The following is a 16,099-nucleotide window of genomic DNA, read 5'->3' as shown; positions in this document are numbered from 1 at the left end:
AAAGGAAGTCAGAAGGGAAGTGTTACCATTCCGCCGTGGTTGACACTAAGATGAAGAAGTGATAGCTAAGGAACGTAAAAGGAATTACGTAGACCGTTGTTATTGGAAGGGCTGCTTTTGACGGCCTGCAGCCTCATCGAGAAAGGGGACGGCAAGCAGTTTGGCATGAATCCAAAGCTACGCGAGGCTGTCCATGCCGACCATGCTAAGGCTCACCAGAGATGAATCATAAATTTCCTTCCCAGCTCCGTATGTGCCGCTAGGTTATGTCACTGCCACGCGTGACAAAAAACCGTCGGCTTCCTGGTTACCGATTGCGGCCTCCGTTTGTATCTTCTTGCACGGCTTCCCCGAAGCAAGCGGAGAAATTGTCGGTGTTATAATCAAACCCGAAGCCACCGCTGCAGATTTAGTCTCTCTTGTTTGCACCTGCATTGACGTGCGTGTATCAAATTCTATCCCACTGCTCTGGGTGATAGCTACCGCTGTTGTGAATAATTTGCTCTGGAGTGCCTCTTTTTCCCACCCTTGCAAAGGTACAAACGACTGTCGACTATCAAAATCAATTTATTTGCCCCAAAACCTCTTATTTTACTTGCCAAATATCATAATAAATATTTGGCTGAATTCACTGCTTAGATTTGTGAAATTTCTCATGACTGTAGCACCACCAACCGGCTAGCTGAAGTTTCTACTTCTTTCTTTATCTCCCATTTCCCCCTGCCAGTTTCGTCTTGTTTGTATTGGTTCTAGCTTTTGGGTTGTTTTCGTCCTCCGTATTTTGTCAAGTTTATTTTTGCCTTGCTACAATCATTGAGCTTTTGCACGTACTTTCTGTGTTATTCTTCTTAACTTCTAACGCGTAGCGTTGAGGGCCCCGTCTCGCTGCAAAGCCAGCGTCGTCGACGGAGTTTACCGCGTGCGAAAACTGCCCTATCGCCGCCTTGCAGTGCAATCAAAAACCAGTCGGCAACCCTTAACTAACCAAGTAAATAAAAAAAACCTAATTTGGGTTCATGTGGTACTTGCAGCCGGGTCTCCGGGGCAGTAGCCGAGTGCGTCAATACTCCATTTACTCAACAAAGGGGAACAAGAGAGCCCGGTTCGCGCAGCGTGAGAAGTGAACGTGAAAGCACGTGGGCATAAAAGGGGCACGATAGCCACAGAGGGCTCGGTGTGAAGTGTGGCCTGCCTTTCCGTCGATGTAATTCGGCCAGACAAAAAGCAACGACCGAGTTGAAAAACACACGAATAGGATGTTGGAGCAAAGACTTTTAGGCTTAAGCCTTCATCTTCGCTTTCAAAGCGCTCACAATGCACTAATGGAGAAAGAAAGACGACACGCCGATTTATTTCCTCGCCCCTGTGTGTTGAGCGCTTTCGGCCCCAACATGACTAGTCACCAACTATCCCAACTGCCCCTTATGCTTTCGCCTATAAAGAACGTCAGCGGAATAAAGTACCGGGGATTTTTCCTCGATTTGTCTCCCCTTTGAATGGCATACGTTGGTCGACGTCGTAGATCTCACGGTAGGTGCCTTCAGTCGTCAGCGCGTGGTACAGAAGCGAACGCCGAGGCGTTTGTTTTCTCTCCAAACGTGGTCCCCCAATGGCGCTCGTAAATTCCTATCCCCCGAACCGCAGGGCGCTGCCCCAAAAGATGGAGCACAAACAACAGCGGAAGTTTGTCGCCGCCCGGGAATTTTCAACGGTGGAGCTTCTTCGGGCTCGGTCCGGTGGCGTTCGCAAAAATTTACCCAGCAAAAATACCAAGCACACGTGCGCGTGCGCCGGTTAAAGAGCGCCCGGCTTCGGCAAGCTCGACCTTCGAGAACACTCTGCCAATGTTCGTGGCGCAATCTCTCCCGTGCTATTCTCTTCGCCAGTTATTATGCATTCGATGTGCGTGCGCGCCTGAACGGGCAAGCACAGAACAGCTCCCGCTACAGACGACGAGCTCGCGAAGCGGGTTGCCGCGAGTTCTAGCACGCGCCAAAGAGGTCCCCTTTGGGGCAGATGTGAAAGGCTGCTTACAAAACGATCCGGGCCTGCCAGTCATGGAGTGTTTTGAGTGGCAAGTTCGGAAATCCATGTGCGGGGCAACAGCCGGGTCTCTGAGGAAGGGAGAGGGGCCACCAGCTATGCTGTTTCTTTAGCTAAAAAATTAATCGGCGCTAAAACAGGGATGAAGAAACACCTAACACACAACACGGTGCCGACTTCGGCCCCGTGCTTTGTGTTACGTGTTTCTTCGTCGCTGTTTCAGCGCCGATTAGTTTTTTAGCAGTATGTACCAACTCGCCCACATCAAGCTTTTGTTTCTTTAGCCATGCCCCGTTAGTGCATGCGGCGTGCATGCATCTGTGCATGCGAACAGGGCCATATAACCCTATCGCTTTGCACAATTAGAGGCAAAGTTTAAGCTTCCTTTAATATGTTTTCGTCGCTGCTTTTATTGCTCGCTTTATCCGTTAATTCTTTTGGTTACTTATTTTAGTTTTACTACATTGTGCTGGTGCAAGATTCATGCATATGTTACAACCTAGACGACCAACCGAGGGACACCAAAACACGATAGACTGTGTTCATCTATGTCTAGTATTTGAAGTTGTGTACTCTGCTCATGTCAATATTTCATAAGAGGAATACATTGTCCTCCCTTTTCTTCTCTCTTTCTTCCCATGACCTCACAGCTTGTCCGCCGCATTCCTACGGAGCAGACTGCACACAAAGTAGATTTTGCTTCTGCAAGACAAAGCAGTTCTGCGACATCTACACTGGCACCTGTCGCCAAGACAACGGGACGTGTCTCCAAGGCTGGAAGAATGGCCCTTACTGCGACACAAGTAAGTTGCAATAATTATTCACCGATTAAATAATCCATCACCAGAAAATGATCTGGAAAACCTGTTGTAGTGGTTGGCCGACACCTCCTATGACTTCCCAGGGCATTTTTTAGCCCTCACTCCCCAGCAACTGTAGCACACCTGTGAACAGGTACGGTGAGAACAGCGATACTACCGCAGAGGGTGCTAAGAATCTCTGGGCCCGGACAGGACGCCCTTGGAACTTGACCCTGGCAACGTTCAACGAATGCACTTTGTCTAGTGAGGGAAGCCTAGGTGTACTACCAGAGGCACTCTCTGACGTTATGTGGGATGTCATCCGGTTAAGCAAAGTTAAAAGAACAGTTGAGTGTTTCATGGAGCTGACTAGCCGACATATTTTGTGCCACACAGGAAAACAAAATAAAGAACACGGGGTGCGATTCTTAATCCACAGAGAAATCGCAGGGAACGTGGAAGAATACTTCAGCATTAACAAGAGCCGCAGTCACTGAATTTAAGCTAAACAAGCGATGCAGGTAAAAGATAGTACAGGCCTATGCGCAACAACTAGCCACAATGATGAAGCCGTAGACATTTTCTACGAGGGCATAGAATCAGCTACCAAGAAGGGAACAACGCAGTTAGTAATTGTGACGCCAGACTTACACGCAAAAGTTGTTGAGAAGAAAATGCGAGAACCGTCCGTGGGAACTTTGAAATACACAACCGAAACAGTTGAGGAGATATACTGGTGAAATTTGCGAATAGGATTTCCCTGCGGCAGACGAACACATTTTTTCTACAAACGAAAGAATAGGAAATCGACAAGGGAAAGCACCGATGGTACAATAAAAAACGACATTGACTTCATTTTAAGGGACAATGCAGGTATTCTGCAGGACATAGAGGTACTAGTAAGCTTCGGAGCAGCGATCACAGGGTGGTTAGATGCAAGCTCAGGCTAAATAGAAAAAGAGAAACGAGGAAACGAGTGAAAAATAACAAACCCAGGACGGTTAGTCAGAGCCAGGATGGAGGAGTTTAAAAAAACTCTTCAAAAGAAATTTGTGCTTCTAAACGAGAACCAGGGATGGTATAGACGGGCTAAGCCACAACATAATAATCGTAATCACCGAATCTGCAGCAGCTGTGGTCGAACCAGCATGTAGGAAACACACTGGAAAACTAACGAACACAACTAAGAGACTAATTGCCAAAACGCAAGAACATTAAAGTGTGAACTACAGTGGTTCAAATTGAGTTAGAAGAGCTAGTGAAATTGATTAGCAGAAGCAAAACAAACTATATTCGTGCATATAACATGGAAGTGGTAAAAAAGAGCTGTAAATCGGAGGAAGATTTAAAGCAACTAAGAGGAAGCTGTCATCGAAAAAAATGTACGCACTCAGAGACGAGCAGGGTAGCACCACGGACAACATGGACGAGAAAATAAAGTTAGCAGAACGATTCTACACCAGACTATATGCCAGCGATGTTAAACCAGGGTAACCTACTGAGAGTACAAGCTTAACTTGAGGTGTCCCACAAGTAACTAAAGAAGCAGTAGGAAAGGCTCTCAAAGGTAGAAAAAGAAGGAAAGCTAAAGATGAGGATGGCATAACCGTGGCTCTACGGTAAGAGGCAAGAGATGCTGTACTGGAAAAATTTCCTGCGCTATTTTCGGTATCCCTTAAAGGCTCAAACAGTGCCTAAAGCCTGAAACAACGGCAGCATTATTCTGATTCTATAAATATTGAGATACCAACGACCCTTACAAATTACAGATCCATCAGCCTAGTCTCAGTAGTTAACAAGCCGTTTACCATTGTTAAAGCAAGACGCATAAGTGACAGCCTGGATTCTCAGCAACCCAGAGAGCAGGCTGGGTTTAGAAAAGGGCACACAACCATGGATCGCATCCATGTTGTCAATCAAGCGATATAAAAATCCGCGGAATGCACTAAACCCCTTTACATGGCATGTATAGACTATAAGGAAGCGTTCCATTCAGTGCACACAGTAGCTGTGTCATAAGGATTGACAAACCAGAAAATAGAAAGACCTACAAAAGACTTTACATGACATATATAAAGGATGTAAGAGCAGGATAACAGTTCACAAGAAAACGGATAAATTCCCGATCCAAAAGGAAGTAGGACCGGGAGATACCACGTCTCCAGATCTATTGACAGCGTATCTGAACGGGGTATACAAAAAGGTTGACTATGAAAACACGCGATTAAGGATTCGAAAGACACCGCGGAACAGCACTGGAAGCGTTAAAAGATGAAGGAATACACGAGACCTATAAAAGACTCCTAGACTACTTATATGAGGAATGTACGGGCGGGATAACACTTCTCAAGCAAAGCAAAAAGTTCCCTATCCAAAAGGGGGAGCGACAAAGAGATACCATTTCATCAAAATTGTTCACAGCATGTTTGGCGGGGGTATCGGAAGCTTGACCGGGAATGCGCAGGTTTACGTATAAACTGGGAATGCTTGAGTCATCTGTGGTTTGCAGGCGACATAGTCTTCCTTTGTGAATCGGCAGAACAGCAGCAAAAAATGATCGAAATGTAAAGTCGCAAAGGTTCGAGGTAGTGTTAAAAATGTATGTGAATAAATCCCAAGTAATCATAAATAAGCATGCTGTAAGCGCCCTCTTCAGCATAGGTAGTGAAACACTAGAAAAAGTAGAAAAAATAAGTACCTCGGTCAGATCGTCTGTCTAATCCCAACCACTAGAAAAAAATCCGGCGCAGTATAGGAATGAGTTGGGGCGCAGTCGGCAAGCACTCACAAATAACGAACAGTAACCTAACGAAAGCGTTTTACTGGGGATGCATAGGAAGAGGAAGCTTGGTGCCTTACCAAACAACTGCAAAACAAACTCAGGTCTGATAAAGGGGCCATGGAGCAAATAATGATCGGAGCAACACTGGATCAGGGAGCACACTAGTTCAAATTAACAAGACGAAATGGACTTGGGATGTCGTTGTACTGAGACGAACTGACAGCGGGTGAACCACGAGGATCGCACTAGAAGACGGGGAAGGCGAGTAACTCGATTGAAGACGAAATACGGATATATAAAGGCCAATAATGGACTCGGGCAGCACAGTACGGGAGCGGGTGGGGGTGAGTGGGAGAAGCCTTCGTTCTGCAGTGGACCTAATTATGCTGTTGATGACGATTCTCAAGATGCCTACTTTACATTGCGAGCTAGAAAGCCTTCACCAAAACGTAGGCTCTGTTGCAGGATTCAGTTTTTTAAACTTGTTTTTTTTTTTTCTACACACCGTGCAGTGCCGATGCACGCAGTTTTTGGGTGAACCAAGCCTATCTCCGGGTTGAAATTATCTCGTGGGCAGCTCATTAACGCTGGCAGTAAGTGTGGTCATTATTGATTTTTGTGAACATGGCATGCTAATCTGTGATTTATAAAGTGCTCTGACAGATTTCTTCAAAACCGAACTTTTCTCGGCTGCTTATATTGGCAGATAACATCGCGGCAATCACCATGTACACCCACGATAAAGATGTGGAAATCAAAACACCGCTGGCCTTATAAATTTTCCGACAAAAGTTTTGGCACGTTACCATGTTGTTTTGGTGTTTATCTGGTCGCAGCAAAGACCTGTCCGCACGAACCTAAGGATGTAATTAAATTTCTGCGACGTAAATAAAAACACCTATAAAAATCCTGTGGCATAAAACCAGAGCATTGAATACTTAGGTTAAACTGTCGGGCTGGTGCGCCTAATGCTGCGGAAATAATTGACTGCTTTGGAAGTACAGTTTGTCAGATATTAAGATTTATTAGACCTATTCTGGGCTTCAGAGAAGAAATCAGCCATCCACCTGCTCACTCATTACCTGGTGGCTACTAGCTAAGTCCCTATTCTTTAAATGGGCCATGAAAAAATAAGAAGAGCAGTAAAATACCTATAAGGAAGGGCGTGAGGCAAGGAGACACAATCTCTCTAATGGTATTCACGGCGTGTTTGCATGAGGTATTCAGAACATTGGATTGGGAACATATGGGCGCAAGGTTTAAAGGAGAGTACCTCATTAACCTCAGATTTGCTGAAGACGTTGCCTGCCTAAGTCACTCGGGGGACGAATCGCAAAACATGCTTACCGCACTGGATAAGCAGAGTAGAATTGTGGTGTTAAAAATTAACATGCAGAAAAATAAAGTAATGCTCAATAACCCCGGGGAGCAGAGCGTTTTGAGATAAGTGCTGAGCCAGTGGAAGTGGGAAGCGAATATATCTACTTAGACCAAGTAGTGACCGCGGATCCGAACCATGAGACAGAGATACTTAGAAGGATAAGAATGGGGTTGAGCGCAATCGGCAGGCATTCTGAGTTTAATGAATGGCAGCCTGCCATTGTCCCTAAAGGGGAAAGTGTATAACGGTTGCATCTTACCGGTACTCACCTGCGGGGCAGAAACTTCAAGGCTCACTAAGAGGGTTCAACTTCAATTGAGAACGACTCAGCGGGCATTGAAACTGAAGGTGATAGGTGTAACATTAGGGACAAGAAGAGAGCGGTGTGGGTCAGGGAACAAACGCGTGTTAAGGACACATTATAAGAAATTAAGAAGAAATACGCGTTCTCCGGGCATATAATGCGAAAGCAAGATAACCGTTGGCCATCAAGGGTAACAGAGTGAATCCCTAGAGAAGGCAAGCGTGGCGAGGGGGCGGCCGAAAGTTTGGTGGGCAGATGAGATCAAGAAGTTTGTGGGTATAAATTGGTCGCAGTTAGCCCAGGACCACCAGGATAATTGGAGATTCATGGGAGGCCCTTGCCCTGCCGTGAGGGTAGACAGGATGATGATGATGATAAGGATGATGAGGAAAGAAAATAAAAACTTGTTCAATTTATAAAAAGTGGCTTTTGCTAACTATATTAGCTTTATTTCAGCCGCTGCACGCGTTTTTACCTGAACATTATGAAATATTATGAAAGCAAATTTTGAATCTCGCGCTGCGTTTGTGTCAGCAGTGACTAAGTAGTGGCACCACAAACGCAAAAGAGAGAACCAATAAGAACATAGTTATAGGTTTCTTAACTTCGCGTTAGAATTCAAGTGATAGGATGAAACGAATGTAGAGGCCGTAATGCATTCGTCCATGCATGTATCTTGGCGGCGGCTTAGGAAGACGGCCGCCGATCCCACTAACAACAATCTGTGACGTCTCCGAGAAATTTCCAGAAAGGGGCTAGAGATTTTCCCCATCGTCACATTTTTTCTTTGATGCCTACTTCTTGGAATTTATCGACAAAATTTTGTTAGATATTGAGCCAAACAGCGTTTATGTTGAAAGAATGCTGCTTGTATTTTGTCTTCATGGTGCATTTAATTCCGCTGTCATGGGGAAGTGGTGAGAGTGGACTAGCTTGGCCAGAGCTAATTCAGTTCGCCTTCACCAAAGTAAAGCGCATACGCTGAATCTCTGTTCTAGTGCAGATCCTACAATATCAGTAGAAGTGACCTGTCTTGGTGACAACCACATTGTTTATTTTGGTTGGAAAACACGGTCGCCTGCCAATCTAGATTTGTCCTGTGTTTGTACGCAGCCTCTCCTCAGCGAGTGAATAAGAAACATTTCTACATGTGAAGCCATTACAATTCACATGGTTCTTCCCAGTTGCTTTTCTGTGCATCTCAAAATCACGAAACTTATGTTTGTTTATAAGATTGAGGAAGTGTGCGCTAGCTCTTACGGATATAGGGAAGGTAGCCACGGCAACGGATGATTAAGATCATTCGGTTTAACGCGGCGAAGCTACAACTTGGCTGTGCGGCTCGCCGTAGTGGAGGGTTCCAAATTATTTCTGAGCACCTGAGAATCTTTAACGTGCTCCGAGATCTCTAACCAAAGTTAAAGCCGTTCCACTCGATGTGAAAGCTGTTGGAAGTGCAGAGCAGTGATTTCGCCATAATGGGTTTTAGCGCTGTTATCCGCTCACTGCTACCACCCGTCACACTATTTGCTGCCCTGCCTCACTTCTCTTTTGATGAATATGCAATTAATATTTCCCGCCTTTGCCGTGCTCGCGCACCGCCCGCCTGAACTGTCGCTAGCGGGACTTCTGTTCATTATGTGCTTGCTTCAATTTTGTATGCAGGAGCTGTTTTGTGTGATTTCAGAACGTAAAATGTGCGGCTAAAAGTCTTTTTGCGGAATTCGGTACCCGCAATTTTTCTTGCGTGGTCGCTTTTTTCCCTTGCTATCGTAAAACCCAACGCAACGAGCGTTCCTAACTAAATGAACGCGGGAGCTGGCCGGTACTCAGGGATATTTTGCCTCAACTGTAACTGCAGTTTTCCTTGCCCTAAACAACGGTAAGATGCAGGACAGGCGCCAGCGGTTCACGAGTTTCGAACGGTTGTGACTATCTAAACAGCGTGGTTTTCGAAGTCTCGGCGTGACTTCATGACGACGGGACAGCAGGCTCTACTTGGGTACGTTATCTCGCTGCGCCGCGTGATTCCGGCAGTCGCATAGATCGTTAGCGAGCTACGACGACAAGGCAAGCCCATAAAGTTATCTGATATTAAAACGCGACTTATTGCTTTTCGCCTCTATCTGAAAAGGAGACACCGCGTACGGGATCCAATCCGCTTCCCTGTTCTCAACAGCGCAACACTTCAGCTACTGAGCCACTATGATGTGCACAGCATTATCCCCCAAGACAGACTAGCATAGGAATACTAAGCATGACTATACAACGCCGGTTCACTCTTTTTAAAGGCGCGTATATATAAGTTCTTTTTTCTCAAAGAATAAAGCCTACCTTGATTTTCAGCACTCAACGCGCGAAAGTATATGGCTGCCTTATATTGAAGCAGGGACGCGGAACTTCACGTCGCCGAATCACGAAAAAGCCTAATTACTCCAACCACTTGATCATAGAGCAGTGGCTATTATAAACGTTAGATTCCTGTTGCACTGAATGGCCAAATACATTTATTAAAGAAGCCTGCCACCTGTAACGTTCGAGGCCAGGTAAATTGAACCGGACCTTGTGTTTCCCAGTGGTGTTAAGAGGCAGCCAAAAGCGTTGCTTTCAACGCAGTCCTGTTCTGACCATATAATTTTTGAATGCTTTAAACGCTTCGCGAGTGATTAAATCATGACGTCGTTTGCAAAACAATAATTTGAAGCTTTCTTCTCACTATGCATCCTAGAAGTTTTAGCCCCCCAGGTATGAGTACCAGCCGCTTTATGTAACTCTGTCGGAATCTCTGGCACACCCTTCAGTACAACCGCAAGTGATAATACGATAGCCGCTGATGACGATCGTGCGACTTCATCAGTTCATAGGCTTCATCACTTTCATAACAGCGGAGATGATGTAGGTGGTGCTTTTTGTCCGTCAGCTGAAGGTCGTGCCTCACGCAGGGGTAGGAGCAGGTTCCCAGGCCCACCGGCGGCCTCGGTCGTTGGGTCTGGGAACCTCCTCGGCGGTGATTCTGAGACCGTCCGATAGAGCTCGCAGTTGTCTCGCAGGTGCGGGTTCCTCTCCTTTCCGCTAAGAGAGGAAGCGGGAGGGGAGCCTTCGGCAGCTTACGATTAAAGGACCCATGAAGACAAAATACAAGTTAGGTTTATTTGAAAGACTGCGTAGTCCCGATAACAATGATACCAATATCATCGCAATCTTCGAACAAATAACAGAAATATTAAAAAAACGTGCGGAGCAGTCACGACCCCCTATCCAATTTTCCGCAACTTTTCTATGACGTCACGGAACCTTGTTTGTGCGATTGGTGGCCGCCTATCTGACCTGTCGCGACGACACATGACTGGTCGTCTGTAATGGGGCCTCTACTTCCATTTGATCGCATCACTTGAATGCTAACGTGCAGTTAACGCACTAAAAATTATGTTTTATTGTTGGCCCATATGACGTCATTCTTACTCATAACACGTCACTGTGGCACAAAATTTGAAAGTTTTTAAATACTTCTTGCTTGTTTTCGTTAAAAAAGATCTTTTGTGGCTGTAATGGAGCTGAGTTAGATTTTGAATCCTAGGTATTTGAAATTAAACGAAGTTGTATTTTCTCTTCATGGCTCCTTTAACTGTTAATACCTTTGCGCGAACCATTATATTTGCGCGGCTACGGCGCTGCCATTCTCTGGAGAGCGCCTGTGCATGTTCGAAACGACGCAAAAAAAACACAGCTTCTCTGTTTCAGCAGATTTCTAACTGTCTAATGCTGGGTTTATTTTTGTGTGATCACTCTTTTTATTAAAATTTCAGGCTATCCCCTCCTAAAGGACAAACCTTTGGTGAGCGGAATAAGCGAAAAAACAGCGATTATTCGGTTTTCTGCTTGGACCAAGAATCGAGACGACGGCGAAGGGCAGCCTAAAGAATACCGCATCGAGTTCAAGGTACGCCAACACCTCTTTTGAGGCAACACATGGTGACATAAAATTCAAGACTCCATTCGCTGTTTCGTTACACATGGCTGCTTTTGAGCGGGCGCAACCTGTCGCGCCACTCATTCTAAAGCTTTTACGGAAACCCTCTCGTGGATGGGTTTAGCCGCATAGGTGACAGCCTGGATTTCCAACCCAGACAGCAGGCTGTGTTTAGACAAGGGGACTCAACCACGGACCACATCCATGTTGTCAATCAGGTGATAGAAAAATCCGCAAAATACATTACACCATTTACATTTCAGTTATATGTTATCTGAAAGCGTTTGGCTCGATACACACCAAAGCAGTCCTAAAATAACTAAAAGACCAGGCAATAGAAGGAACCAACATAAGGCTACAAAAAGACATACATATGGAATGCATGGGCACGACAACCCTCCACAAGCAAAGCGATAAATTCCCGATATGAAAGGAGGTAAGGCAAGGAGATACCATCTCGCCAGAACTATTCCCAGCATGTCTGGATGGGGTACTTAGAAATATTGACTAGGAATACATAGGATTACGGATAAACGGGGAACACCTGAGCCATTTGAGGTTTGCGAATGGCATAGTCTTGCTGTGTGAGACTGCAGAACACATGCAAAGAATGCTTGAGCAACTACTATCAGAAAACGCGGCCATAGGGCTAAAATATACATGAAAAATCTAAAGTAACGAGGAATATGCATGCCAAAAACCTCCCTTTCAGCTTAGGAAACAAAACGCTAGAAGGAGAAACAGAATATAACTACCTCGGACAGATGATTAGTACTGACCCCAACAATGAGAGAGAAATCCGGCGCAGAAGAGGTATGGGCTGGAGTGCATTCGGCACGCACTCCAAAATAATAAAAATTTACCTACATCTGTCTCTCAAAAGAAAAACACACAACCTGTGCATACTGCCTGTTATGACGTACGGAGCTGAAACTTGGCGCCTAGCTAAACAATTAGAATGCAAACTTATGTCGACTCAACCGGCCATGAAACGAATAATGTTAGGAGTAACACTCAGGGACAGGAAACGAGTTACCTAACTAGAATAGAAGATATAGCTCAAATAAAAAAGAGAAATAGACTGGGGCGATGTAGTGAGACGAACTGACAACCGGAAAGTAATTAGGGTTAAAGAGTGGATACCAAGAGAGGGTCTAGAAGAGGGGGAAGACCAGTAATTCGATGGAGGGATGAACTAAAGAATTTGGTGCAAACTGTGGACTCGAGTAGCGCAATACAGGGGCGGTTAAAGGTCAATGGGAGAGGCCTTCGTCCGGCAGTGTACCTGAACAGACTGATGCTCATGATGATGATGCTTGCCGATGATAATATTTTATGAGAGAAATTCAATGGTTTTAAAGCAAAGCTTTAGGTGCAACTAGAACTGCAGTAAACCGTTGCACAAATGTTTTCAGGGACCCTGGTGGAATGACATCATCTACCGAGATTGAATTTTCTTTAAAAAAGACCAAAGGCTATGTCATGGGCTGCGTGGGGAGATTTCTTGTCGATTTCTGGGATACTGGGAGAAAACTCCTAAATCAAGGTGCTCGAATATTTTCAGGCGTTTTACGAAGCGTGTGGAACATTTCTGCGCTGCCCTTAATGAAACAAATGTCGCAATAAACTGAGATTTGCAGATAATTAGGGGCCAGGTTACAATTCATGGGCGGGATTTTAGAAAAATACTGATCAAAGGGCGTGAAATTGCTACGTGCCATGTTTCATGATAATAAAACTAACCACAACACCTAACTTTATACTGAGGCGATTAATGCATTGGTATGCATGGTGCTCGGTTAATGTTTCTTACGTAGGGTTCAGTACGCTCTTTGAGGAAATTGGTACATGCCCATTCCCGCCCTGTTTGCAGAGGTTACACAAATAGCGTAGCCTGCAATTTCCTACGGATTTAGGGGCGAAACACTAAGGCATGCAGTCTAAATTGTTATTCCCATTCAGTGTTGTACCACTGTCTTGCAAGAACTAAGTGGGGCAAGAAGTTGATTTCACAAGTCATGGGGGCCCCACCATCATTGATGTGCAAGAAAAGTTAAAACTCGTGGCTTGATCGTGACCTTCCAACAAAGATACTACTCTGATGAGTCCAAAGCATTATACGCATATTTTGCGTTGCGCGTAGGTTGTTTCCCAGGGGTTGTGGAAGAACTCATTGTGGCACAAATTTTAAGCTCGCCGAGATCCTGTCCATGTTACGTGTGTTGTACGGGTAAAGTTCAAGATGTGCGACGGATCTTTATTCTTTGAAAATTTGGTAGTGCGAGCGATGAATTGCGGGCATTTATTCGTTATTGAAATTTTTCATGGCGACCAGAAAGAACTAACTGTGACAATGTGTTTATACTTCGTGGGAAAGGTGGAAATGTCATCCCTGAAGCATAGGCAAAGTTTCAGCTTTGTGGGCAATGTTTGCATGTATTCTTCCCAATGCTTGCAGGGCCCTTGTAGTACCGGTGGTATTGGAGATGGATGCATTCTAACCACAGTCCCAGCAACAAAATTTCGTCTAGTTTTCTTTTACTATTAGTTTGCCACAACTAATTTTGGAAACAAGTTGGGGAATGTGGTTTAAAAGAAAGAAAATGGGTTAGATCGACCCCAGATGGTTCACTCCGAGATATAGTCCCAAAATTAAATAGTGGGAGCCCTTGTAGGAGGAAAGGGTGAGTACAGAGTGAGACCCGTCTCTGAAAGTTTTGTATCTTCGTGGGTCTTCGACCTGCGGAAGCCCGCTGTTGCGTTTGTCTGTCTATAACGTGTTTGAAAGAATAGAAAATGGTGGGTGTCCGCTGCTACGCAAATTTGCCAAATTTAGCTCTCTTTTCAGATTAAATCCGAGACCTACTGATAGTACACATTCCAAAGACCATTATGGCATAATGTTTTAGCTGATATATTAAATCAGAACCTATATGCATACCACACTTGTCTATGCCGAACTTCTTGAATGATACCTGTCGCGGATCGCGACGTAAGAAAGGAGCCAGACAGCCGGTCGCCCGTTCGATGCGCTGATCACGAACCAACTGCCCCGAGCACGAGGCGCAAGCTATGCCCGTACCCGCGTGCCCGTGCAGCCCTGCCTCTTTTATTCATTATCCACAACACACTCCCCCCGCCGCCAAGGTGCGCATGTGGCTTCTAAAGGGAGAACAAATGTACCCATGAACGATGGCTGAGAAAGGCAGTCAGAGGCGCACTGCGAAGTTCAGCAGAGGAGAAACGGAACGAGTCACAGGCAAGGAAAATTACTTGTAGAGACCATCGTGAACATGCCTGCACCCTGAGTCCGCCGAAACAAGTGAGGATGCGCCGGCAAACGGGAGGCAAGACGCAAACGCAGACCAAGGGGTTCATAACCTGCCGCCTAGTCATCCTTATCCCCATGCACCACGGGAACAGATCCGTCACTATCATCTTATTCAGCTTGCTGCGGCCGGATTCTTTTGATCCTGCCTACCAACATCCCTTCATCATCCTCATTGGGTGATCTTGGTGTGGCTGATGGCAACGGAGCAACGAGGTACTTCTGGTCATGGCTGGCAGCAAGATGATACCCGGTGTCTCTGTCGCCGTCCTTGTCGCCTCCCGGTTCGCTGCCGCCACCAGGATCATACGGGAATTCGTACGGCATCCGAAATGCCAGGGTGACCACGCAGTAGCCAATCGCGAGCGCGCTCACCAAACGTAGACCACACGAACGATGTCCGGGAACTCTGTGTCCCGTCTGGTCACCCGCTAGCCGTCCGTAGCCACCAGGCTCATAGGGAAATACCACGTACTTGCGGCCCAGTCTTCGTTCCGGAGATCGTGGCAGCGGATGGTGTGGCTTCCAGGAGCTTCCCAGGGGGCCGCCAAGTGCGGCAGTTGAAGCTGCCCGGTTACCGTTCACGAGCTCGCCGCAACAAGGGTCGCCTGACGGCTCGTGAGATCCAACTCGGAAGGCCGGTGCGCCGATTAGAGTCGGGGATACCAAGAAGCGCTGACGCCTGCTGAGATTCCAATGGAGAAGCCAGCGCCCGGAGCGATACGGCCACCGTCGTACAAGTGGGAACGGCGCCCGCTCGCGGCACTTAACAACCACATGCTCTCTCAGCAAGGCACTCCCCCGAGCGGCAGCGATGTCCGAAGCGTTAAGGAGCATCACGCTGGAGGGGTTCGCATCACCGTACATCGTGGTCATGGCGTCCTTGGAGAGGTCAGTTCCGTGGCCGTTCTGAACGACGACGCAGTCACCGCAGGGCGGGCGGCTGGGTACACCCACTTGTGCCTCAGTGGAATCTGTCGTGCTCTCCGCTGGCCTCACTGGCGGGTCAGACTCGTCGACAGCTGTAAGGACGTTCCGATGGTCAGAAACGCATGGCTCACACGCAGCGGGAATGTTCGCCACCTTTTCAGCCTCCGCGGCTATCCTGCTCTCACCGGAGGGCACCACGGTGTTGCCGTGCCGGATGACGGCGGAGTACTGGTTTGGTGCTCCGGTGTTCCCAGCAGCCAATGGCGAAGGATGGCCCGGTGCGTGCCACGAGGCGTCGAAGACGACTCGAAGTTTAGTCGTGACTGCATCTTGTTGGACCACTCCATGATGCGGCATGTAATATGTATTCGGCGTCCCGCGCGTTCCTTGAGCGGGTATTCGCTCCGCATGGCCCTCCTTAAAATAATCACGTATTGTCTTGTCATGCTGTGACAACAAGTCCGGTCGGCTGCGGAAACGCCTGAACTGCATGCGCAGTCGCTGCTCCGCAAGTGCATAGTTGTCATGGTGGGCCTCCAGTTCTGGCTCTTGAATCAAGAG

General features: G+C 46.6%; 1 protein-coding gene across 2 annotated transcripts in view; it reads left to right on the top strand.

The window, feature by feature from the left end:
- The window catches only part of LOC144162556 (uncharacterized), a 419,428-nt gene that overhangs the window by 332,525 nt on the left and 70,804 nt on the right, over positions 1–16,099 (top strand). Inside the window, exons 11-12 of one of the 2 annotated variants that reach the window (XM_077693146.1) lie at positions 2,694–2,846; positions 11,117–11,250. In XM_077693146.1, the coding sequence (XP_077549272.1) occupies positions 2,694–2,846; positions 11,117–11,250 (287 nt within the window). The remainder of the gene's footprint in view (positions 1–2,693; positions 2,847–11,116; positions 11,251–16,099) is intronic. The other variant, XM_077693145.1, reaches the window with a different exon arrangement.

The sequence above is a fragment of the Haemaphysalis longicornis genome, unplaced genomic scaffold (genome assembly GCF_048455015.1).
Source record: "Haemaphysalis longicornis isolate Haplotype H1 unplaced genomic scaffold, Haemaphysalis longicornis Haplotype H1 scaffold_12, whole genome shotgun sequence".
In the NCBI taxonomy this organism is placed as follows: Eukaryota; Metazoa; Arthropoda; class Arachnida; order Ixodida; family Ixodidae; genus Haemaphysalis; species Haemaphysalis longicornis.
Note: the sequence above shows the minus strand (reverse complement) of the source record. Positions and strands in the feature narration are given on the sequence as shown.